The sequence below is a fragment of the Diadema antillarum genome, unplaced genomic scaffold, assembly GCF_040938485.1.
Source record: "Diadema antillarum isolate AM-2024a unplaced genomic scaffold, OU_Dant_1.0 scf00000114, whole genome shotgun sequence".
Taxonomy (NCBI): domain Eukaryota; kingdom Metazoa; phylum Echinodermata; class Echinoidea; order Diadematoida; family Diadematidae; genus Diadema; species Diadema antillarum.
Window position 1 is genome coordinate 3158958 of NW_027271003.1, and position 24298 is coordinate 3183255.

General features: G+C 37.6%; 1 protein-coding gene across 1 annotated transcript; it reads right to left on the reverse strand.

Annotated features, from left to right (window-relative positions):
• Window positions 1-186: 186 nt before the first annotated feature.
• LOC139719746 (neuronal acetylcholine receptor subunit alpha-6-like) lies at window positions 187-20080 on the reverse strand. The gene is made up of 8 exons (XM_071631136.1): window positions 19660-20080; window positions 8583-8734; window positions 8015-8059; window positions 7041-7150; window positions 6141-6321; window positions 5190-5547; window positions 1670-1868; window positions 187-472 (listed from the first exon to the last, which is right to left on the reverse strand). Exons 1-8 carry the CDS (start codon window positions 20078-20080, stop codon window positions 187-189), a joined length of 1752 nt encoding a protein of 583 aa, XP_071487237.1.
• Window positions 20081-24298: the final 4218 nt, after the last annotated feature.

A 24298-nucleotide genomic window follows, 5' to 3' on the forward strand; every position in this document is an offset into this window, starting at 1 on the left:
TGTTATGGTATAAAGGTGTCTGTAAGAAGTTAAACAGAAATATGTCGCGATCTACAGAAAAGGTAGCTTGTAAAACTTCAGGTCCTAAAATGAATGGGTGTGAAAATTAAAATGTCTTGGCCAACGATAATTACTCCAGTATGAATATCAATGTTTAAGAATGGACTTTTACCATGGCCTGTGCCATCAACCAGTCCTGACCAGGAAGCTGACGAGAACATACACCCAGGCAATGATCGTGGCAAAAATGATGAGCATGAAAAAAAGTTTGTCGCAAATGATTGCAGCTTCCTGCCACGTCCGAGCTATCACTTCCGGGTCATCGGCCCTCCGGCGGTTCTTCGTGGTGGCGCCATATGTTTCTCCTGGTACTGCAGTGCCATTCGGATCTTCGTGATTATTTACGCTATCTTGTCGACCGGGGACGTCTTTGGGAGGGGTGCTGCCTTTTGCGGATTCCGATTTTTCCAACCTGTAGAATAATATTATATTGTGGATAAAAAAATTGACTCGCAAGTATATATTTTTATCTTTATATTCTCGATATACATACAACAGGAAATTGCATGACCATTACCTATTCTACCTGCTTATCTCTTCTGTCGGTAGATTCGTCGTGTGCAAGTGCATTGGCAAATACAATGCGACAGGCAATGATAGTTTATTTATTATAACTGGTTTCGTATGGGAAGCAAGTAATACAATTCATAAATGATGGTAATCGTACACACTCTTATTATTTGGTTCCTCTAAAATCTGTCTCCATTTGCGTGTATACCTTTGTTGTATTTCACACATTTTCGAGGTTTGTGTAGGTTTGATTACAAATTCTACACCGCTTTGTTAAAACATTCTATGAAGACAGTACGCAGAAATAGAAACCACGATTACACTGATTCTAGCTCTTCAAATTATTACATTCTCCTTACAAGTATCTCGAAGTAATTTTGTATTTAAGAAATCCACGTTTATGTAAGGAAAGAATCCAATGAATTGAATGCCATTTGCATAAATACATCAATTAATATTGGAATTACAACTTTAAAGGGGGAAGGGGTGGCTATAAACGTATCAGAATTTGCATATAGGTTCTACATTGCATGGTAAAAGTGGCAGTTACCGCTCTTCAGAGATCTTAAATATTAGATAACTTTCAATTACACTGATACTATCAAATATCTTCCAATTTTACTCCATTGTTTAAAAAATCATCTTGTCGACGGCATTCCCTGCTGGAAAGAACACAGTGTCTCACAGTGTGACAACCACAGTGTGAGAACCACAGTGTGAGAACCACAGTGTGAGAACCACAGTGTGAAATCTCTTCACACTGTTAAATTCGAGCGTTTTATCATTGCGAACACAATGTGATTCGTCAATTCACAATGTGAAACAAAAAATTACTACATGTGAACACTCTGTGAAAACCACACCACAGTGTGAAATCATCTTCACACTGTTAAATTCGAGCGTTTTCACATAGTCGACCATGAACACACTGTGAACACACTGTGAACACACTGTGTGAAACCGTGTTCTTTTCACGGTTCAGCAAAGGTTGTGATCATAAAAAGTCTTGCAAAGAGTGTAGAATCTTGGGTTCTTTTTCTGTTGCTGATACAACAGTCTTCCAAATGTATGATTCCATCAAAAGCTTTGAATTCCTCACTTGTATCGTTCGTGCTCCATCAAGATGATGTTATCCGAATTACCACCGGAGTAGAGAGGGGTAATGAGACGAGAAAGCATCACCTGTAGAACCCAGTCGGGGAGCCTTCGGCCTCCTCCGGCGTGATACACCCTAAGGACCAGGATAGCTGAGATGACCTCCGTGCAGCTTAGGCCAATCATCACGATGAAAAAATTCACTTTGGAGAAAACAAGTCAGGAATCTGTATTTATTTTTTTTTTGAGTGATATAGGACCTGTGGCTAGCTGTGGTAGGAATCGTTATTGGTGTCAGCAAAGAAGTGAGTAATGGTCTTGCATGGAAAGGCTAGCTGCAAAAAACTGAAAAAAAGAACAGTTTACCCATTAAATACTGAATTCTGAAATGCCCATACACTTAATACAAAGGCCACCAGGTTCCTATAGGGAGCGGTTAAGGTACCACTAACTATGACCGTAGTAATCTAATCTTTTCTCATTTATAATTATAATCATTTATATAATCCCAAAACAGTGATGGCTCTGAAATCTGTCAGACACACCGAACCCGATGTTTGGAATTCTCTTCCTTCTGAAATTCGAAGTTTAAAGGTCGTGTACAGTTCTGGTCGAGGTGAGGATTTAGCTTTTAACGTTTTGCGAGATATTCAGAAACCACTCTATGAGATGTCAAAGAATATGCAATTCTAAGGGGTATCAAAAGTTTGTTTGATGAAAATCGGTTTTGAAATGGCTGAGATATAAAAAAACAAGGTGAAACAAAGAGATTCTAATAAAAGGCGCGGCCTGTAGTCTTTTATTATTATCACTTTTTTTTTGATATCTTAGCCATTTGAAAACCAATTTTCATCAAATAAACGTTGAATCCTTCTTAAAATCACATGCTCTTTCATATTTCATAAGAGGTTTCTCAGTATCTCACTTAGGAATGTTCAAAACCTGAATCCCCACCTAAACCAGTACTGTACAGTCCCTTAAAGGAGACCTCCGGATGATTTTCAGACTTTTACATTTGAAAAACTATAAATCAGTTAAACTGAGCACAGAGTTTCAGAATTTATAGTGATTGGGATGAGGAATGAGAATGTTTTCAACATTTATAACAAATTGCAATGAACAAGGATGATGACATAGCAGCCTCACCATAAGAATGCATGAGTTGGGGCTCAAGGAAGCAGAACAAGAGAAGAAGGCATGCATAGGTTCTTCACAGGTGAACTTGTTGAGCAAGTGGTATTGTAATGGAATTGCACTGCTACATTTCTGAAATATATGAGGCTCTGATGTCATCGACACTGTTCAGTGTAATTTGTTTAAGATTTTCAATTTATTGGTTTCTCTGCTCAAGGACCACATCAAATTCCACGAATCTATACATGGAGCTATTGATTTATGTACTACATGATGCGAAATCATGAAAATCGTCCGGAATGTAAAAACATTGTTGCTTTCTGGATATCAGTAATTCCATTGTCATTGTTAATGTAATATACAGGAAATTCTTTCGCAGAAATATCGACGGATTTAATTTATTATGTAATTATGTAACCGACCATGACCTGTATCAACTGTTCACCTGTACCTCGGTGAGAAAATATTTTGTCATGCCTTGCTAATCAGTGATACAGGTGATTTTACTTTGTATAAACCTTTAGTCAAAGCAGATAGACCTCTCCTTTCCCTTTCTCCTTTCAACTATCCTTTCTCTATGCAAGTCATCCCTCCCTTCTATTCTCCTTCCGATTACAATAGTATGTCTGTACGAGGGCTGCAAGCAAATCAAGCCACGCTTATGCTGTAGCCCCTCTGTATTATTCATTGTTGTATATTTTGTTGTACGTTTTGCTGTACATTGTGCAAAGACAATGTAGAAGAAAATACTCTGTGAACAACTTATATTTATGTTTGTACATGAATGTGTATGTACAATGATGATACAGAAACCGATAAATCAAATCAAAATTTTCACAAAATAAGGCTTAAATAGACCTAATACTGGTCATGCAAATTACAGCAGCCACAATGTACTGCGGGATAGTGGATATCATGACGATGCATGATGATAACGTACACGTATGACAATGTCTCTCTGTGTCTCTTTGTTTGTTCGTTTTTACTCTTTGAAAGAACTGACCTAAACTTGCTAAAGTGAAGTTCACATACAAGCATGAAGTCATTGCATGTCCTGTAAATGGTGACGATTCGTCGAGTTTTCATGTGTCAGGTTAGCATGATTATGATCAACCCGACAGTATTCAAAAGATCAGTCATCTTCCGTAAACACGTGGAATACCACAGACTATCTTTTAAAAACATAAAGATATCAATAAAGAGATAAATAGATAGAGATAGATAGGTAGATAGATAAATAGAAAGATAGATAGATGGATAGATAGATAGATATGATAGATAGATAGATAGGAAGGTAGAAAGATGGATAGATGGATGGATGGATAGATAGATAGATATGTAGATAGATAGATGGATAGATAGATAGATAGATAGATGGATGGATAGATAGATATGTAGATAGATAGATGGATAGATAGATAGATAGATAGATGGATGGATAGATAGATATGATAGATAGATATGATAGATAGATATGATAGATAGATAGATAGATAGATAGATATGATAGATAGATATGATAGATAGATAGATAGATAGATAGATATGATAGATAGATAGATAGATAGATAGATAGATATGATAGATAGATAGATAGATAGATAGATAGATAGATATGATAGATAGATAGAATAGATAGATAGATAGATAGATATGATAGATAGATAGATAGATAGATAGATAGATAGATATGATAGATAGATAGATAGATATGATAGATAGATAGATAGATAGATAGATAGATAGATAGATATGATAGATAGATAGATAGATATATAGATAGATAGATATGATAGAATGATAGATAGATATGATAGATAGATAGATAGATAGATAGATAGATAGATATGATAGATAGATAGATAGATAGATAGATAGATAGAATAGATAGATAGATAGATAGATATGATAGATAGATAGATAGATAGATAGATAGATATGATAGATAGATAGATAGATAGATGGATAGATAGATATGATAGATAGATATGATAGATAGATAGATAGATAGATAGATAGATATGATAGATAGATAGATAGATAGATGGATAGATAGATATGATAGATAGATATGATAGATAGAAGGAGAGATGACATGACGTGTGATGAGATTGTACTGCATCGGATGCCACGAACACAAAACGGTTAACCATGTGCAATTCTGAAATTGATTTTGAGAATATGAATATAAAAAAGAAGACAACACATTTGAAAGAAGAGAACACATGGATCCGAATCATATCCAGGGCATATTATTTCGTTAGGAATCTGCCCTCTCTTGTTTATTAGATAAAATTAGCATGATGCAGGCTTGATTTTTGTATTTTCTCATAAGATTTGCGATCATGTGGATATTTCAAGGGCGGTCCTTGAATGAATTGCGCTCTTACCCATGATTGAAGCTGTCTGTCCACTTGGTGGCATCCGGTCAGACACGAGCTGCTGGAAGAGAATCAGCGCAAGGAGGTTACTGACCGCCAGGGTGACCTTCTCACCGGAAGCCGGGTGCAACCAACAGACCAGTGCCATCAAGACAGTCAGTAAGAAGGCAGGTACCACCACTGTCCTCGTGTAAAAGCCTGACTCCCTGGTGATGTACATCTTATACATGACCGCCGTCCAAGCCACATCATAGCAACATGATTCGATTAAATTGTTCTCTGGGGCGCTCCTGGACAAAACCCAGACGCCATTCCGCCGGAAAAGATCTACTTCTGCGTCGGCTTCGGTAGAGAGTCGAAAATTTACCTGCAGCGGGAAGGTAGCAAAAAGCAAAAGAAAGCACAAAGGACGAACAGACAGCGACAACAGACATCTGAACGCATGTCTTTTCCGCAAGATATATATATATACGATATACATTTTTATGTCATTCTTACTATTTCGACTGAACACATGTTAATGCTATTGCTACGTTTTATTCACGCAATAGTTTTAACCTAATGTAGATACATGTACATTGTATACATAATTATTCAGATGCTGTAATTATGTTTGTGTAAAATTCCCTAAATCCGCCACCAACCCAAACCATGAGAGCTCGTCGTTTGTGCATGGAAATTGATCAAGGATTGTTATTGTAAAAAAGCACCCGTATATACAATGTACATGTTGTAAACAAGTGAAGTGGCAAACTATCAAAATGTTATCTAGAGGTATCAATGAAAAATCGTGATTGCGTGAGGTTTAAGTTATCACCGTAAAGCCATGGAGGTAGATATGAAAGCATTTCAGAGGTCAATTTCTGCCTGCATTTACTAGCGCGAGGTCGTGACGAGAGAAAACTAGGACGCCTCATTACCATTATCATTGTTGGAAAAGAGTCATCGATAGCAGCCTACCATTTTACTGGTTAGCGTCCACGGGCTAATCGTCATACTGCACACCTGCTGATCATAGGGAAAGTAAGTGATGTCTATTGGACAGGAGGTAGTCATGACGGCAGGAAAATACCAGTCCATTAAGCCATCACTCGAAACCAGGATGAATGTCTTTCCGATGCTGATGAAATCCTTGACGACGCTGTACGGCACGATTTGATATGAAATACTATATATGTTAGCATTTAATTCTATCCATGTCTATGTCATTTTAATGTATTTAGAAGATGGCGTTAGCATGCCGACGCCTGCTTCACAATACACCTAACGTGTCTAAGCGATGCTATTGCTATTGATGGTTGGTTAAAAAGCCCGCTATGAAAGAAGTGAATGAAATGAAATTAAGGCGTGGTTCGGGTTTGTGATTGAAGCGTTAATGAAACTGACTTTTCTCGAACGTGGAATATTACTGCTAATGAGGTTATAATGGCGCCGACCTCACCTACAAAAGAGAGCAGAGGCCGTAGGTGGCACTATGTGTTAGGAAGTAATAAAGATTTAACTGACGAACGATAGGGAATGACACAGAGGTAGGGAGAAAATGTAAAGAGTGTTATATACCATCATAGAAATACGCACAGCTGTAACTATATATCTGCATCATAAATAAATTAATGATAAATATAATTATGTAAAATAGAACATAACTCAAGTTCATTCTGTCAAAATATAGTGCGTACATGCATAACTATAGGGAAATAGATTCGTATCTATTGATGGAACTCGTGCACTTGCCAGGTATGGGTTATTGGATAGAAGGAACCATAAGGAAGGAAGAAAGAATGGCTGGCAAAAGCTGGATGAAGGGTATACGTTTGTTCATAATACCAGTGTCATTGTCATTGTTGTGTTTGTGCTTACTTTTCATACAATGTAATATCTGGTAGCCAAACATCGTCTTGGAAAACGGTAACGATATCGACGCCATCGTAATCGTCGGGGTCCCACACCATCTTCTCATCAGTCCATGTCTGACATCAATGATCACGGAATAAAAGGAATAGAAATAATGCTATTTTGTCAATTGTATAGTCAATCAGTGCATGAATATATCCACTCCTTTCCGACATGATGTACGACTGAATTTCATATAATGAACATTGCGTTGGAGAGAACAGGTCTATTTGAAACTCATTATTATGGTTGGGGTTTTCTCGCAGATGCATGGTCCAGAAATCAACTATTAACGCAAGTTTCTATGTTAGATGTTAGGTCTGGTCAGGTTATTTCTGTGATCATAGAGAACACTATGTGAGCATGTTTCTAAATTGCTTCATTTTGCCTATAGATGTTCGATCCTGTTATACCCATGATAGAATAAATTTACAGATAGCCTTATTCATAATTACAAGGCATAATACAATGAAGAAATGATTAAGAATAGCAATAATCTTAACCTAAGTCAATGTCAAAATTCAGATCTTTGAAGTCTCAACAGGCACCTATGATTTCTTATACCATGGGAATCACAAAACAACGACATTAAGGCATGCATTTTCTGTTAACGTCAAATTCTGAAGAAGACATCCTGTCACTCATTTGAGGGGATCATACCTTTTCATTCCACTCTTCTATGAAAGTAATGTTTTAATTTGGAGAATTTAAAACTGTTGCTAAGAAAAAAAAAATGGTTACATTATCTAAATGTTCATCTCATGCAGTTTCCATCTGACACTTTATCTTAAGCGTTTTTGTTTTTTTTTACCTTTTTCCGAAATTGCCGTGGAATCAAATTGCAATACTAACGAAAGCGAAATGCCGATATCTCATACATAGAAATATAATACCTGAAGTGGAGGTGCTAAATATGATTATGAACGATATTGAATATTTACCATGCGGACATACGCCGAAAGTTTCAACATCTGATTGAATTCATCCTGGAGAAGGGGGAACAAAATGAGTGGTGAACTGTATAAGCTGTTGATATATTCGCGAATGAGGAGTTCACAGGCATTTTCGCGAGATGTTGTTTTCTCGATTGACAACGACGCTGTCGTAAACATTGTAAATGCACTTTTACCCTCGAGCCTGCGCATGGTGACAGTTTGATCCAACTGCAATTCGCAACAGCTTATAACAGCTTATAACATTCTATACGTAATTGAAATGGTTTATACACGTTGATTCTACGTGTAATACCACTAAAAATACCCCCCTAAAAAAAGACGAAAAGAAAAGCAGGATAACGTAGTCTTGAAAACAGGACCCAAGAAACAACAAACTCCAAACCCGATGACATGAATGAAAAGTAAGACATTTTGCTATACAACCATGCTGCCATGCGGGAAAAAAAATGAATTGATAAATTAGAATGTAAATAAACAAATTGAAAAGGGAATGAACACACGTCAGAGGATGCAGATTATAAAAAGAAAAGCGGGTGAAAAAGAAGGAACTTACGAAGTTGATAAGATCCACCGGAAGCAGCCGAAAGGAGATGTCGATGACCCTGCTTACGTTCGCAACCGGGCGGACCTGCCGGGGACCATAATTCTCCAGGAGGTGCGAGACGATGATACTCTCCGTGAAATTTGTCTCGTGAAGAGCCGTGACTGTTTCGGGAGATAGTTCGGAATGATGAGATTCATTATTCCGAAGGTTCGTTAATCAGAGAATGAAATAAGGTTTGTTATGCCTAAGGCTCGTTTTGCGGAAACGCCCAAATTCAGGATAACAAAATGTTCTTAAATCCGAACATTTGTTAAGTTGTTATTCTACACATCCGAAAATGAATGAGAAAGTGCGTACTACCAGAACTAGGGAGGTACAACTTTTTTTTTTCTGGTTCGGTAGACGTTCAGATTAACAAACCTTCGGAATAACGAATTCATTGTAACCACAGATCGACGCGTATGCAATCTGTAACTGTACATCTGACTGTCTGTTCTTTATCATGAATGGTTTTCAGAACACACACACTTTTACGGTTAGAATCAAAATGAAGTTTGTATAATCATTATATTGATAATGTGCCCAATTAATGGTAGACAAACTTCCTTACTCGGTTTCTATGAAGTTGGGTCAAAATTAGTTAAGCTGTGTGTGTGTGTGTGTGTGTGTGTGTGTGTGTTTGTGTGTGTGTTCATTATTTAGTTGTTTGCAGACATACATAATTATAGTTGCATATAAGATATTTGGATATCATAGATTGCGAAAAGTGTGAAGAAATAAGGTCAATATCATTTCAATAAACTGTTAAAGACACAAATCTTACAAAAGCGAAAACAATAACTGCAGAAAAGAAAATGTTGGTCATTGTCACTCTTTTGATCATTTCCAAAAGAGGACAAAGGGAAACTTTTTTTCTTCAAATGAGAGCAACTGTGACAAATTGATATCAAAATTAGACAGATACTGAGCAAAATCATGACATTTATACAAAGCTCTACGTCAGGTTTCTTAAAAAAAAAAGAAGAAAATTTGCGACCTGTTGCTATGCAATATCATAATTATGATGTATGTAAGTATGTATGTTGTATGTATGTATGTACAGTATATATCTAAACGCATTTCCATCTTTGTGTGTGTGTGTGTGAGTATGTGTGTGTGTGTGTGTGTGTGTGTCTAAATTATAAGCAAATTTGAAAGGATGAAATATACTTTGCTAACATTATCTCTCAAAATTTGCTAAAATTATCTCTCAATCTTCAAAAAACAAAATATATGCTTTTCAGCAAATTCCATTGAGGCACTACCTGATGATATTATTTTTGATGGCACACCACTGGAAAATGTTTCTTATATCAAATTTCTGGGAATAACAGTTGATTATAAGCTTTCATGGAAATTTCATATTGATAGTATATGTAAGATTATTTCACGAAATATTGGTATAATCAACAAGATTAAATTTTGTCTTCCTTTGTCGTCCCTGCTTACATTATATTCATCCCTCATATTGCCTTATTTAAATTACGGTATTCTTGTATGGGGAAATACATATCAAACTCTTTTGAATAAATTACTTCTGCTACAAAAGAAGTTACTGCGTATTATATGTCACACTGCATATTTGTCTCATACTGATCCGTTATTTTTTGAAAATAAAATATTTAAAATTAAAGATTTGTATTTGTTTAATTTAGGACAATTTATGTATAATTACAATAACAATAATCTTCCATATATATTTGAATCAATGTTTTCAAAAAATCAATCTGTTCAAAATTATCCTACAAGGCAATCCAACGAATTTCATTTGCCATTTTTATAGGACTTTGCTGGCTCAGCAAACCTTCATCTACGAGGGGCCAAAGTATTGGAACTCACTTCCCAACGACATAATAACAGCACAAACTTTGAATTCTTTTAAGAACAAATAAAAATTATTTCTGTTGAAACCTTATGATATACAACCAAATTAGGTTCGGTTTCATTGTCTCAATCAAGTCGTTTGTTTTGTGTGTGTGTTTTTTTTTACAAGTATTAAGATATCACACAGAAATCATCTTTTAAGGAAAACAATCTGTCTAACATAAGTTTACCTCAGATATTTCTTTTATTGTACCAGACAACAGTGAGTCTATTCTCTTTCTCTTTTCTATATCCGTTCCTATGCATTTATACCGGCATATGCACCCAATCAATCACAATATCAAACCAGGGAGCGTTTTATTGTTTTATTATTGCATTTCCATCATGAAGTACAGTATGCTTGTGTCCACGATGGCGTGTGTTGTACCATAGTCTCATTTCCCCCTTTTATTCTTTTTCTTTCTTTTTTTTTCTTTTTTTTCCTTCCTAAGTTAATTTCATGTCAGTTGACATTGGTTTCTTTGATTTTGTGTACGTATTTTTCGAGGGTCCCGTACCCTACAAGCTTTGCTTTTTAGTGGGACCCTCCATTTCCATTCTAATCTTTGTATTAGGTATATGTATATACCTTAGAAAGGAAATTCTGTTGTTACTCGTGACCACTTGTACGTTTTCTTTGAAATTGTTACAAATATGTTCTGTAAATGTATTGCATATACATTTTTTTCTGTTTATTCAATGGAAATGGAAATAGAATTGAATTGAATTGAAATTGATTTGAATTAACATGTTTCTGTGACGAACGGGACATGAACTATTCATACATCACGCATGTTATTAAATCTAATTTCAGTTGATGTTTTTCTTCTTGCTACTTTCTACTTTCAAGAATACATATCATATTTCTAAGCTTATCTTCACGTGAAGTAGGCTTGGTAATCACCCGTGGAATTCCCTTCTTACTTTTACTATGTATAGGCACATAACCATGGCTGAGAATATTATACAAAGTAATGCAGCGATCCATCATTATTCCTTCCATAGTGATAAGCGACAGTCTCTCCTCTCTCATTCTCTTTCTATCACGAAAACCCTGAGTAATTAGCACAGGAAGAGATGGTCACAAATAATAGGATAAAGTGCTTTCGTCCCACCCGTCGTTAAGATGACACAAATGATTGACCAGACGATTGACTCCCTTATTAGCTGCCCATTTCCAAAGTCCACGCCAAATAGCTTCGGATCGATTAACCCCTGTGCAAGGAGTGTTCATATACACCTCGGTACAATTATCTCCGCGCAAATTAAACGAGAGATGCAACATAGCTTCATATTATCTACCAGCCCATTTGTGCTTCCTTTCCTTTCGGGCTAGAATGCCAGCTATAATTAGTCTTACGACTGACTGGGCTAACATAGTTGATGACGCCCTGTAATCGCTTCCCGGCTAAAACAGACGTTGAAAACAAAGATGGGAGGAAAGTCGCCTAAAGAGATAGGAAAAGCAGAAATTCCGGTCGATGTTTAAATTTGTATTCTAGCTATTTCGCGGAAAGCGATTTCTATTCCAAAGCATGCTTCGGGCAAGTTGGGCAGGTGGGTAGTGTTGTGTTTTACATGTAGACAGATGCCAATGGAAGATGGGACCTTTGTGTGTAAAATTTTTCACAGTTCGTTATTTCGAAAGTTCCTTTTCCTAAGATGCGTCAATCAGGAAAAGAAATGAGGTTTATCATTTCGCAGGTGCGTTAATTCGGTAATGAAAGGCGGAGAAATGCATTTATAAAGACGGCCTCAGCATAGGGAGACAACAGTGCGATCTTCGTGATTGATGATAGATTGGAAAAGGTTTCAAACTATATTATCAATATCAATCCCTGTAGTACCTGACCTTGGATGACAGCACTTCTTCTATTATAAATCCTGTCAATAGGAACAAGTGCATAGACTGGTGTGTTTGTTTGTGTGTGTGTCCGTGTGTGTCTCTGTGTGTGTGCGTGCGCGCTTCCTTGGAACCATCTATCTGGATTAAACTGGCAAAATGATAATGATTATGTTCGGTGCAACCACAATATATCTGATATATAGTGAATCTGACGAAGTCCGATGATTGATAGACAGTGATTCCCCAAGGAATGGAAACAGGCCAGTTATATACTACTGAACACAACTGTCCCCCTCGATTTAATATTCAAAATATTCAAAATTCGAGTACGAGTTGCTCGCTGTCATTTAAAAACAAATAAAAATTGCTCTATAGGACTTTTCTCAATGCGATTCTAAAAAGGACTGATTATTATTAAGTCGACATTATGCTTATCAGGGGATTTAAACATGCGTGTCCCAACAGTATTGGATTCAGGGTTGATGCGTGACATGGGACGTGCCTTTTGCATTAGATGTGTTTGCAGTGTGTCAGTTGTTTGGGCGGAATTCACCCAGTAACGATTTCATCTCGGCGTCGCGAGAGTAATCACGCAAAAGAATCATCGGCTATCAAAATATGAGTCAACTGCATTATGCATAGAGCCTAATTACACACATCTATCCTATACATTGACACGCACAGCAATGGAGAGAAATACACCGATAACGTCTTTTATCCCCTGACAAGTCGAATGGATATATATATATATATATATAATCCAACATTATTTCAACAGTTATCAGATAATCAAGATTAAAGGAGTTATCATAGGTATTTTTAAAATCACATTTATTTATTGGTCAATTTCAAATATGCCGTTAGTAACAGCGGCAAGGAAGACCTATAACAGACTATTCAGAATTAAGGGAGTGAAGATATTCACAGAAATATTTGTTTGTTTACTTATTTTTTAATAAATTTAAATATTTGTTTATTATTCTCTTTTTTCCCCCAGGTCATCGTTATTTTGCAGCTTAATTTCCCACCTCGTAGTGATGACGGATCACACATAATCATCTTGGACTATGATTTTCATGAAGTATTAACTTGAGCCACTTCAGCTTTCACGCTTAAATGAATAATAGTTTTACTACATAATCTTTTTCTTTTCTCTGTCTATACTCTTGAAGAGATAGACGGTATTTGGTTGTGTGTGTGTGTGTGTGTGTGTGTGTGTGTCCTAATTATTTCCATTTCATGTATATCTGAACATTTGTTGAAGATTTGCAGCCCCTATCACACTTTTACCAAGTGTAAGGCACGTTTATTGACAACGATTTTCAAAAAGCACGGGACACAGGATCTATCTACCGAGACATTCTGACACAGGGCAACCACTTTTTCTGCTGGAGAGCAAAGCGAATCAAAAGACAATAAGCCAACATATTTATTTGAAAGTTGGAATGAAAACACTTGAAAATAATTATATAATATTATGTTCTGCTTATGAAGGGCATGGTACAGTAAAGTCTCTATTATGCGCTTTACAATAAGTATTCCCATAATGAAACAGTGAAAAAATACATGTGTAATACAATACACATTATACAAAAATTATATAAAACAGGAACAAAAGGACAAAACTTCAGGTGAACTTCTCAAAATATAATGTGAGTATTTGATGCCAAAAAAAGTGAAATCTCATGTTCATACGAAACCCAATATGCTTTAATATTAAGAGGAAGGCTTATAACGGGTTATGTGTATAATTTCATGATAAACATACGCATTACAATACAAATGCATTAGTACGTAACTTTACACGTATTCATATTGTATATATTCATATAAAAATGTGCATTATGTAGTTATAAATGTGCCATAAAAAGAGGTACAGTATTCATATTTTATACTTATCAAAGGCGTTAAGGATTACAATTTAGCGAATTTTTGAGGAGATAACTACACTTTACGGTTCTTATTACATTATGCCATAACGAAAAGCGAAATTATTACAGTGACTTTATTCGCAACGAAAAAACAGGTCTTATTTAGTGTGAGACAGACATACAATGACAATGAAATATACGCATCAATCACGAAAAACATATCTCACTTACCATTTGAATATGTGATGCTAGACATTACCGCCAGTAGATATAAATGCATGAGTTGAAATTCTCCCATCGCGATGTCGGAGAGAAAAATCAGCTTTATTTTCTCAATTTTTGTTAACTTGAACTGGTACGTTTCAGGTCTTCCTTTTATCTATTGTACCATTATAAGCTTGAACGGTTGAAGCTTGATGAATATATCCAAAAGTTGTCGTCATTAACCACAATGAATACAAAACACATCCGCGTAGACTTGTTTCATGCGACAATCATTTTCTAAGCTCTCTGTTGTGGTGTGGAATCCTCATTTCATACACTCTCTCGCCATCATCAGTTATTTTGCAGCCCTTATCGCAACCACACACTCAGTTAGCAGAATGACATACAGAGGTGTCGCTCTTCTGTATTCAGTTTGACTTTATAGCCGCCTGACACTCAGTAATGAAGGGTTATGCAGAATCATCCCTTTGTTTGCCTCTGGATGAATTAATTTTGAATATATGCCTAAGTCCAGTCATATACTTCTTGGGAGGTAGCTCGTTTTCTTTTCTTGGTTTTTTTTTTGTTCTGTTTTTTTAGGGGGGGGGGGTGGGGTGGGGCAGGTGTTGAGTAGGATGTGAATGCAATACGTGAATGATGTCTTTGTCAATGTACAAACATTAAAGATCGTTAGCTCTTATGCGCTACTTATGTATTTTTTCGGTGTCAAATTTATCTTGTCCACTGCATAATGACTGCTCAACGCAATAATAGCATTATTGCACTGTTTTTCACGTTTCTTTTAATGGTCCAATAATCCTACCTCCATGAAGTTGGCTTTTTGTCGTTAATTGTTTATCGTTATAGAATGTCTTGCATTGTTTTTCGATTGCAGCATTCAAAGGAATGCAACTTTTCGCAGATTGGTGTAATTGCAGGCTATACAACATGTGATCTTTTCTCCCTTTGAAAATGTGTGTGTGTGTGTGTATGCATGTATGTATGTATGTATGTATGTATATATCTATCTATAAATTTACAAAGAGCACACATCAATGATGTGATTGTGATGATTATTAGATAAGTAAGAAAATAAGATTTATAAATATCTCCCCATCATAGTTATTGATAATAATAATCTCATTGTATTCATGGTTTGGTCATTATAGAGATTTGTATAAAGTATAGGTTCTAATTTATGCGCTGCCTGTATTCGTTCACAAAGATATTTTGACATCTTCCGAATTTCTCGATATCGATGACACGAAGAATGATTTTCTTCAATACACCTAAATATCTACTAATTGGCAAAACTTCAAGGGGAATATTTAGAATGATACAAGCACACCCGTTCTTATGTCAGATCATGTGCATGTCCTATAGGGACTAGGTTGGTGGGTTGTCTGTAGGGACATGATGGTGCCCTTTCAGTGATTTATGTACCTGCTTTTTACTTTACATCGCGTCTAGTGAAATATTATCCGTTGGTTAAATGGAAATTTCGTTATAGCCGAACAAATTAAAAATGAAGATGATAACTAATGCAGTTTGGGTACCAGAATTTTACTTCGTTTTATTCAAAATTGCATCATTTCCATGTTCGTTTAAACGAGAGTGCACTGTATTGATAACATAATGTCGTACTATAGACCAACATAACAAAACAAATAACCAGAGAAAAAAACTAACTGAGACAGGAGAAGTTCATTTCAGAGGCACATTTTCTGTCATACTCCGCTTTCAACGACTTGTGTTGCCTTTCAAGATTGAGAAATGTTGTAGCAACCCTACTGGAACACAGAACAAAGAACACAGTGTCCCACAGTGTGTTCACATAGTCGACTATGTGAAAACGCTCGAATTTAACAATGTGGAGATAATTTCACACTGTGATTTGGTTTTCAGATAGTGTTCACATGGTAATGTTCAGTACGTGTCACACTGTGAATTGATGATTCACAATGTGTTCACACTGTTAAAACGCTCGAATTTAACAGCATGAAGAGATTTCATAGTGTGTTCACAATGTGTTCACACTGTGTTTCTCACACTGTGGACGCTGTGTTTTGTTTTGTTTTTTTTTTCAGCAGGGAAGCTCAGTGTGTGGTGAGCACAAACTACCATGACACTTTCTGTTCGACAAGAAGTACAGTGCACTCCCGTTACAACGAAATTTCGATTAAATGAAGTGAAATCAGATCCCAAAATCATCGGCATTAAAGTAAATGATACAATTCCTGGAACGCACACAACAAATTGATAATCTTTAGCTCTCTTAAAGTTTTATTCAGTCAGGGTATCTTCATAAGTGTTTCCTTCATTGGGTACCATCCTTGAACATACACCAACACGACGTACAGTTATAGATTTCTATATTATTCTGCAAACACTGGCATAGTGTACGTCGATGGAAATGACATTTTCGAAGGGTACAAAAGGAACCACCAATGAAAGCACAAGAAATAAAAGAAGAACAAAGAGAAACCGCGTAAGATGCGATATCTCGGTCAATAGCTTTTTTTAGGAACATACTAGATACGAATGCATAATATATTATAGACGTTCCCGTACAGCCCTTTTCGTGTAAACTCAAAACCATGACGCAAATCTCTCGTTTGAAGAGGCTACACCCCCGTAAATATGCCAGTGCATATCTTGGCAATCAATGACTTAAAATCAAAGATATCAAACACCTGTTTCTTGACCCTGGCCTAATCTAAGCATCAGTCATCCCCACAGCACCACAGGAGGGGGGGGGGGGGGCACCGCGAGAGGAGGAGATTGTTTTGGTTTTGGCATGGGCTATGTAGCTCCATGGTGCGTGTGTGTGTGTGTACGTGTGTGTGTGTGAGTGTAGACATTCAGCGTATGCAGACAGAGCATGCTTGTACTGCAGTGACTGGAACTATTGTCATTCCATTTTGTCTCTCCCCTTCTCCCTCCCCATCTCTCTCCCCCCCCCCCCCTCTCTCTCTCTCTCTCTCCCTCTCTCTCTCTTTCTCAGCAGGCTGATTGTAACCCGGGAGGTAGTCTCACCTCCCCGTTGTAACTCACTGCCAAATAGCACCGGCAAACTGGCAATGCTCTCCTTCTTATTCATGTATTTTCGTTATTTACTGGTCAATTTTTTTTCGTTCGAAATGTAAAATGGATGACCATAGAATTTCTCAATAGAATATAAAATTGAAAACTTTAGAAAGGATAGAGAAAATTGAGTTCACTTTGAATGGTCTGCCACAGGCAGATATCCTTATCATGCTCTTACGTAATACGACAGCTGCTGGAGTCATCAAACCCTGGCTTGGCCTCCAGGTTTGTCACGTCTGAGCAGAAAGTTTATTTGCAATGGACAAGTACTTCGACTCCCAACTCCCAAACGACAAATATACGCACCCCACTTTGGGGAACTCCAGTTGGGGACTCGCCTCAAACGAGGGATTGACGGCATGACTGCATCCACATCTAGGGTATAACTTGACTGTGATAACTTACACTACGCCTTTCATCTTAATAAAAAAAAAAGCTGATGTGCCATCATTCATAATAATGACAATAACAACTCTTTCATTTAGATTAACATGGACTTGATAAAGTATAGTTTATGATGTCTAAACAAATATGAGATACGGAATGCAATTTCCTTTTGAAATAACATGAAAATTGGATCACGTTTTCATTCAAAATGACCTCATTAAACGTGATGTTCATCTCTTTAATGTAAATAGTTTAATCGATTTGATAGAAATATATTCCTGCACCATCACGCACACAAAAAACAAATTGAAAATATCATGTGATTGCAAGGAGTACAACTCTTCTTTTCTTTTTTCTTTTTTTGGTGCGGCGATAATGAGAAATAAGGCGAAATGATGAATCCCACAAACAGAAGGCCAAAAACTTGCTCTGGCACTTGTTGCACTGCAATTAAGTTTGCCGGTTTGAAGTGACTTCCTTCGGAAGGAGAAGGAGAAGGAAGGATGAACGAAAAGAATTCATGGCACTTGCACTATATAATCGTACCTATTAGTTACACGATCCAATGTGATTTTCATTGCTTGTAACAAAAGCACTGCTGCATTAACCTGGCTGCTTGACAATTTATTTGCTATTTGCAGATTTATCTTGCTCATAACAGGTGATTTCCCTAATATTCATGGTATTTGTTTTAAAACTATGATTTCTAAACTACGAAATGCAAGAAAACCTGTCTAATTAATGTCCCATAGACATGAACTCCAACATTGTCTAAAGGTCATGGTAAAATGCTCCTCTTCTCTTTATTGTTCTAAGATAATTATGCACTTACGTCGTATTCTCATCAAGACATGAAATCACCCTCATAAAATCGCTTTCGCTCTCTTTGATGAGGAGACTTTCGCATACACGATATCATCTTCTCCATTGTGATGCTTTCCCACATAAGTTGCCTTTCACTTCCTTAATGGGGAAGTTTAAAATCAGGATTTTTAAAGCGTGTATGTACAACTTTTACAATGTATTGCACTACATCTCACGTGATTATCAATAGGCTTTTCCCACAAAGCTCAGAGCACTTTCAAGAGTGCAGAAATGTAAACACAATCTGTTATGAGATATACACATACATATACATATCATAAATAAAGAAACCTTAAGAACCTTAAGACAGCAGTAATTTTATTTTGGAATAATTTTCTCTCTTGAAATTGATGATATCTAAATGAATCAGTAAACATGTATGAACTTTTTAATGTAAAACATAACCAAAACATCTTTAATGCAGACTCCTACAAGAGCCACACAATCCCAGACCTCTTTACTACAGGGTAAGATAAGAAGCAGGAAAATTAAACATCCTTTCTTTCCTCCCCCATTGTCATCGCCTGTGTTTAGGTAAACGTATTATAAATTTCCTATACGATAGGCACTGATCTATGTAGTCAACAATGTAAGCTGAGAATAAGAATAATTATGTTGACTAAGTGTTGAGTACAGTGGACTCTCGATATAACGAAGTCCTCGGGACCTGCAGCTCTGCTGCGTTATGTCGAAATTTCGTCATAACGTAACAACGATAAAGAATAGAAAAATGTAGCAAATAATGTTGCGGCCTGAATTTTATTTCGATGCAACCGGACCATGTTCGTTATAACGAGAGCACACTGCCATTGATTAGATTATCCGTTTGTATGTGTGTGTGTGTGTGTGTGTGTGTTCAACCACATAATACTTCTGTCGTTGCTTAATGACACCATTTAGATATAATATGTATGCTGAAGCCCGCCGCACGAGGAGGCTGGTGAAGACTCGATGGCGTCATCATACACAGCATCGAATGTATCCCCCTTTGCTAGCTTAGACATGACGTATGAACTGCTCTTGTTTCCTTTGGTAGACTGAATAACTCGATGATTTGCATACTGCCTGGCGTCCTCGGATGTATTTTTTTCATTCTCATAATTCTGAAAAGGGATGCTGGACGTATCATAAGCATGTTCCTGAAAGGAATGTGTTCCCATCTTCAGGCCCCCTCTGTCATTGAAGGGAAGCGGTGGCTGAGGGAGACTGCACGAAGCCAGTCCAGGTCCACTACTAAAATCAACAGAACTCTGTTGCGGAATCTCGTAAACAGGATCGGTCCCCGCGTCGCCTTGGGAACCATTGTTAATCATGCAAAGAGGCGACTTTGGTAAGACTTGTGTCATTTCTATTGAACGTTGTTGACCATCCGAACGATGGGCAAGCCTTCGTGAGACAAAACAGACAATTACAGCGCAGACAACTAACGCAAATCCTACTAAGACAGATATAATAATCATCCAGTACAGGTCCCATGAGCCCATTGAATTCCCGCCAGTGACTCCCCTGGTAGAAATTAGTGTGGTTATCACATGAGAGTCTATCGGTGATGGCGCTCTTTCTATGTACTCATCGATGGTGCATTCTGCGGAGGAATTTGCACATGGGTCACCTCCTGCTGGCCCTAAAGTATCAAGAAACCTGCACGAAACTCTTTCATACAATGGAGTGATGATTTCGCATGTCAAAATGCCATTATCTATTATTTCCATAACATCTTGAGCAACCAGTAGCTTTGGTCCATCCTGCAGCTGCAAAAATTCATGTTCCCCTCGATTTTCTCTGATTATACGACCATTGTGGTACCAACGAAAAACGGCGTCCTTGAGAGCATCGATTATGATGTAACATTTGAGGACTCTGGATTGCTGATTGTTTTCTAATTGAAGCCTCAGGTTTTTGTTAGTGTCTGACATGATAGCTGTATTGTATTTGCAGTCAGAAACAGTAGACCTGTTGGCGTGATTGATAAAAATTACTGACATGTTTGTTGATGACCCGGCGATGTTGGACGCTTCGCAAGTGACGCTTATCGTAAAATCAGTCGTTGTATTGGTCAGGATAATGGTGAGGATGGAAGAGTCAGAGTTGCAGCTCGATAGGCCATAATTTGGTTCGCATGACCACGAGACCCTATCAACTTCTGGAAATCCTTCAGCACGACAAAATAGGGTGACCTCAGCTGTCAGTGGTGGAGCAAGCGCAATTTGATTCGGAATGATTTCCACCACAGGTGAATGAAAGACCTGAAATGGACCTATCGAGCAATTGACACTTCGGCCTGGAAATGCCGAGCTCGTTGCCACACAAACGAATGATTTTCCATGTAGGGAACGCTGAACAACCTGCTGAGCTTTCAAGTAGCTATTTGTTTCTAGTTCTGTGGTAGGAATGACTGCCGAATGTGCCGCACTTTCAATCCATTCGTAATCAACCTCGGGCTTGCATGATGGCCCCCGGCATTCAACGGTGATTGTCTCACTTTGCCGAAGACGGAGACTATTTGGTCCGGAACATATGAGTTCTTCCTCACTCATGAAGAATTGCACTTCTAGTCTACCAAACCCAGATATGGCAAAAGGTGCACTGGGGTCTGTAACGCGAAATACACATCTGTACTTATTGTCCAGTGCCCGGTTGACAACTCCAAACTGAAGTGTAGATGTTATTACACCGTCAGAAATACCGTGCGTGATCGTCACCGTATTCGAATTAACAATCCTTCGAGTTTGCCCATTCTCCCAAGACACTGATTCAGAAGTAAATTGACTGTCAAGAAGCAAAGTGCAGCTGAAGATAGCTGAATCGCCTTCTTTCGCCGTCACGCTGACAGGCTGCAGTGTGAATTCAAAGCTGTTGTTACCTCTCAGGCAGATTGCAGTAAACACAAAAGCCAATATTTGTTCGGAAAATCCCATTGTATTATCCTAGACGTGACAAATATCGTCGAAATGATAGATTAGGTTAAAAGCATAAGATTAAGTTTGATTATTAGTAGGCCAGTCAATGCACAATTATTGTTTGGAGATACGCCCTTAGTTTCAATAGCAGAGATGGAGGATGTGTCTTAGAACGGTGCTTGAACAAACGATTTCGATGGCACTGCGTATTGATAAAATGTAGGTTTACCCTTCACGGAAGCACTGCAAACTAATTCTGTGTAGCGTTCGTGGGGAAGTTTCAACACTCTGTAAGCATGGTGCGAATAATGAGTCTGAGGCTGCCATGAATGGCTTGGCACGATGATAACGAGAAGAGTTTCGCCACTTATACACATTATCTCAATCGAGAGTTCTGGACTGTGAAAAGCGCTCTGCTTAAATGATGACAGTCTTAACGATTCACCTATTTTCAGTTTCTATGTGGGTGTTTTTAAACTATTGTCATGCGGTCGAGAAGAATGTTTCCAAACATTTGTCATTTCTATTGAACGAAATTCCTTCTGACAAATGTTAACATAATAACATCATTGGCCCTTTCTTGTAAGCATAAAGTTGAAACCTAATGATCCCCACGGTGATCTAATATACTTTCATTTAATAGGGGCTGCTCCTAACTCTTTAGTAGAAAGTGGCGAGTGTAAGGCAAGTCGTGCCGTGCATGATGTACGCGCCCCATTAAGAAAGGGAAAGAATGAAAACTAGACAAGAAATAATGTGGAAAGGGAGGCAGGGTTGCTGGAGTACATCGCCCCCCCCTCTTTTTCTCTCTCTCTCTGCCTGTAATCCCTGCATCTTAAAGAGTTGGTATCGTTTCGGTTGAGATGCGGCTTAAGGATACTAACTTTTTTTGATAATGATTACTTTTCTTGTTGAGTTTTTTACTTTGCAGGTTTTAATCATATCCCTCAGGGTAACAAGAGCTTGACTTCGAAGAATTTGAAAGCAACAGAGCTAAAGCGTTATTTTTACAACACTTCAATGTAAGTCTCTAAAAAGATATAAAATTTAAACTGTAGAATGACACCTAGCTTGTGACCGATTGTTGCATAACAAAGAATATTCTTGAAATATATCATGATAAAACGACAACCTGTACTTTCTTATCATTTCCCTACTTTTTACGCAGATTTAATCAGAGATATCTCGGATAACTGATCTTAAGTTAACTCACTTTCCGATTAACGTTAGACTTCATGCACTTTCCCATAACACTCTTCATTAAAAAATTGTTAAAAGGGACATCAAACACCCTCCTTTTCCGGCCCAAGTTCCCATCGGGTCCCAAATATCACAATTTCGTCTTCTTCTCGAAAATACGTGGTGAAAGGTCACCGTACTTACAGCCGCCACAAAGGACAACAGAGATGCTACTAAGTAGGCCTATTTGTGTACTATCAGTAAACGGACACCATTCCCCACTTGAGGCCGTAAGTGGGCTGAGTAGGTCTACAAAGTCAACAATGCTCTCAGTATAGACATAACGCATATCATTCATTCGGGAATGTACTTTCAGATTTGCAGATCCAGGGTCTGCTCCTTTGGACGGGGACCATGAGGTAAAAGACAATAAACTTCAAGTCATGTATATGAACATATCGTTCACGTCTTGCACACCCTGCCCTATTGACGCCCTAAATTCCATGCCACAAGCCCACCCCCTCAACAACGCGTTTCTCCCATAAGCGTTTAGGTCCTATAGAAGTGCAGCTTTTGTGTGTGTGTGTGTGGGGGGGGGGGGGGGTTGACACAAGAAATATTGACAAAACCCCAAAATGATAATGCATTTACTTTATCTTATACAAACGACTATATATAAAATATGATGATAATGACAATGATAGTAATAATGAAAACATGACTGATAGTGAGCGCTTCTATTGTCATCAAGTCAACATAATTATAATACATGCATAAAGTTATCTTGCACCAGATGAGCGAGCAAGAGGAATGAACGACGTCACTATTTAGCTAGAAAACATCCCCCCCCCCACATTAAACTCCGGAGCTTGTAACTCTATTTTGCGCTTGAATGTTTTTAAAATGTGACCATTGCTGTTTCCATGAATACATTAACAAGACACAAAGATCCATTCACGTTTGTCTTAGATGTGTAACAGGCTCTCATGACAATAATTATATAGGCCTACGGATATATTTTTCTCCAAAAAACTGAGTTTCTGATACAATACTTTCATGTGTTGAATCCGCGGCCATTGGTCGTAGATGGTGTTATCGACGACAACTTGCACCTAAATTTAATTTACAGTAAACATTACACAAATTGTGCATAGAGTTAATGGTCAATAGACTAATAGGTAGATGTAGGCCTACGGTCCAACTTGTAAATTAAAATGAAACATTGCCGAGATGTCAATATGGCTCGTCAGCCCATGCGATATGAGGGATCCAAAGTGCGTATAAAAAAAGAAAAGACAAGACAAATGGATCAACAAAGCACATTCTGATACAACTCCCTTTCCTTAATTATCTCTGCATTCCTCTTGCAATGCATCTATACTGTCCGATCTCCACAGGGAAGATGAAAACATGGAAATTTTAATGCCAAAAAGTCTACCCTTTCCTCTCATAGAATAATTGCAAGTCCATGATACGCAGGACATT

What these genes read in the sequence shown, in the direction of transcription:
- LOC139719746 (XM_071631136.1), bottom strand. Translation starts at nt 20,080, where the DNA reads ATGACACAAGTCTTACCAAAGTCGCCTCTTTGCATGATTAACAATGGT. An exon ending in GATATTACATTGTATGAAAA is followed by an intron (nt 6,322 to 7,040) that starts GTAAGCACAAAC and finishes CGTGCCGTACAG; the next exon opens with CGTCGTCAAGGATTTCATCA. An exon ending in ATGGAGCACGAACGATACAA is followed by an intron (nt 473 to 1,669) that starts GTGAGGAATTCA and finishes ATTATTCTACAG; the next exon opens with GTTGGAAAAATCGGAATCCG.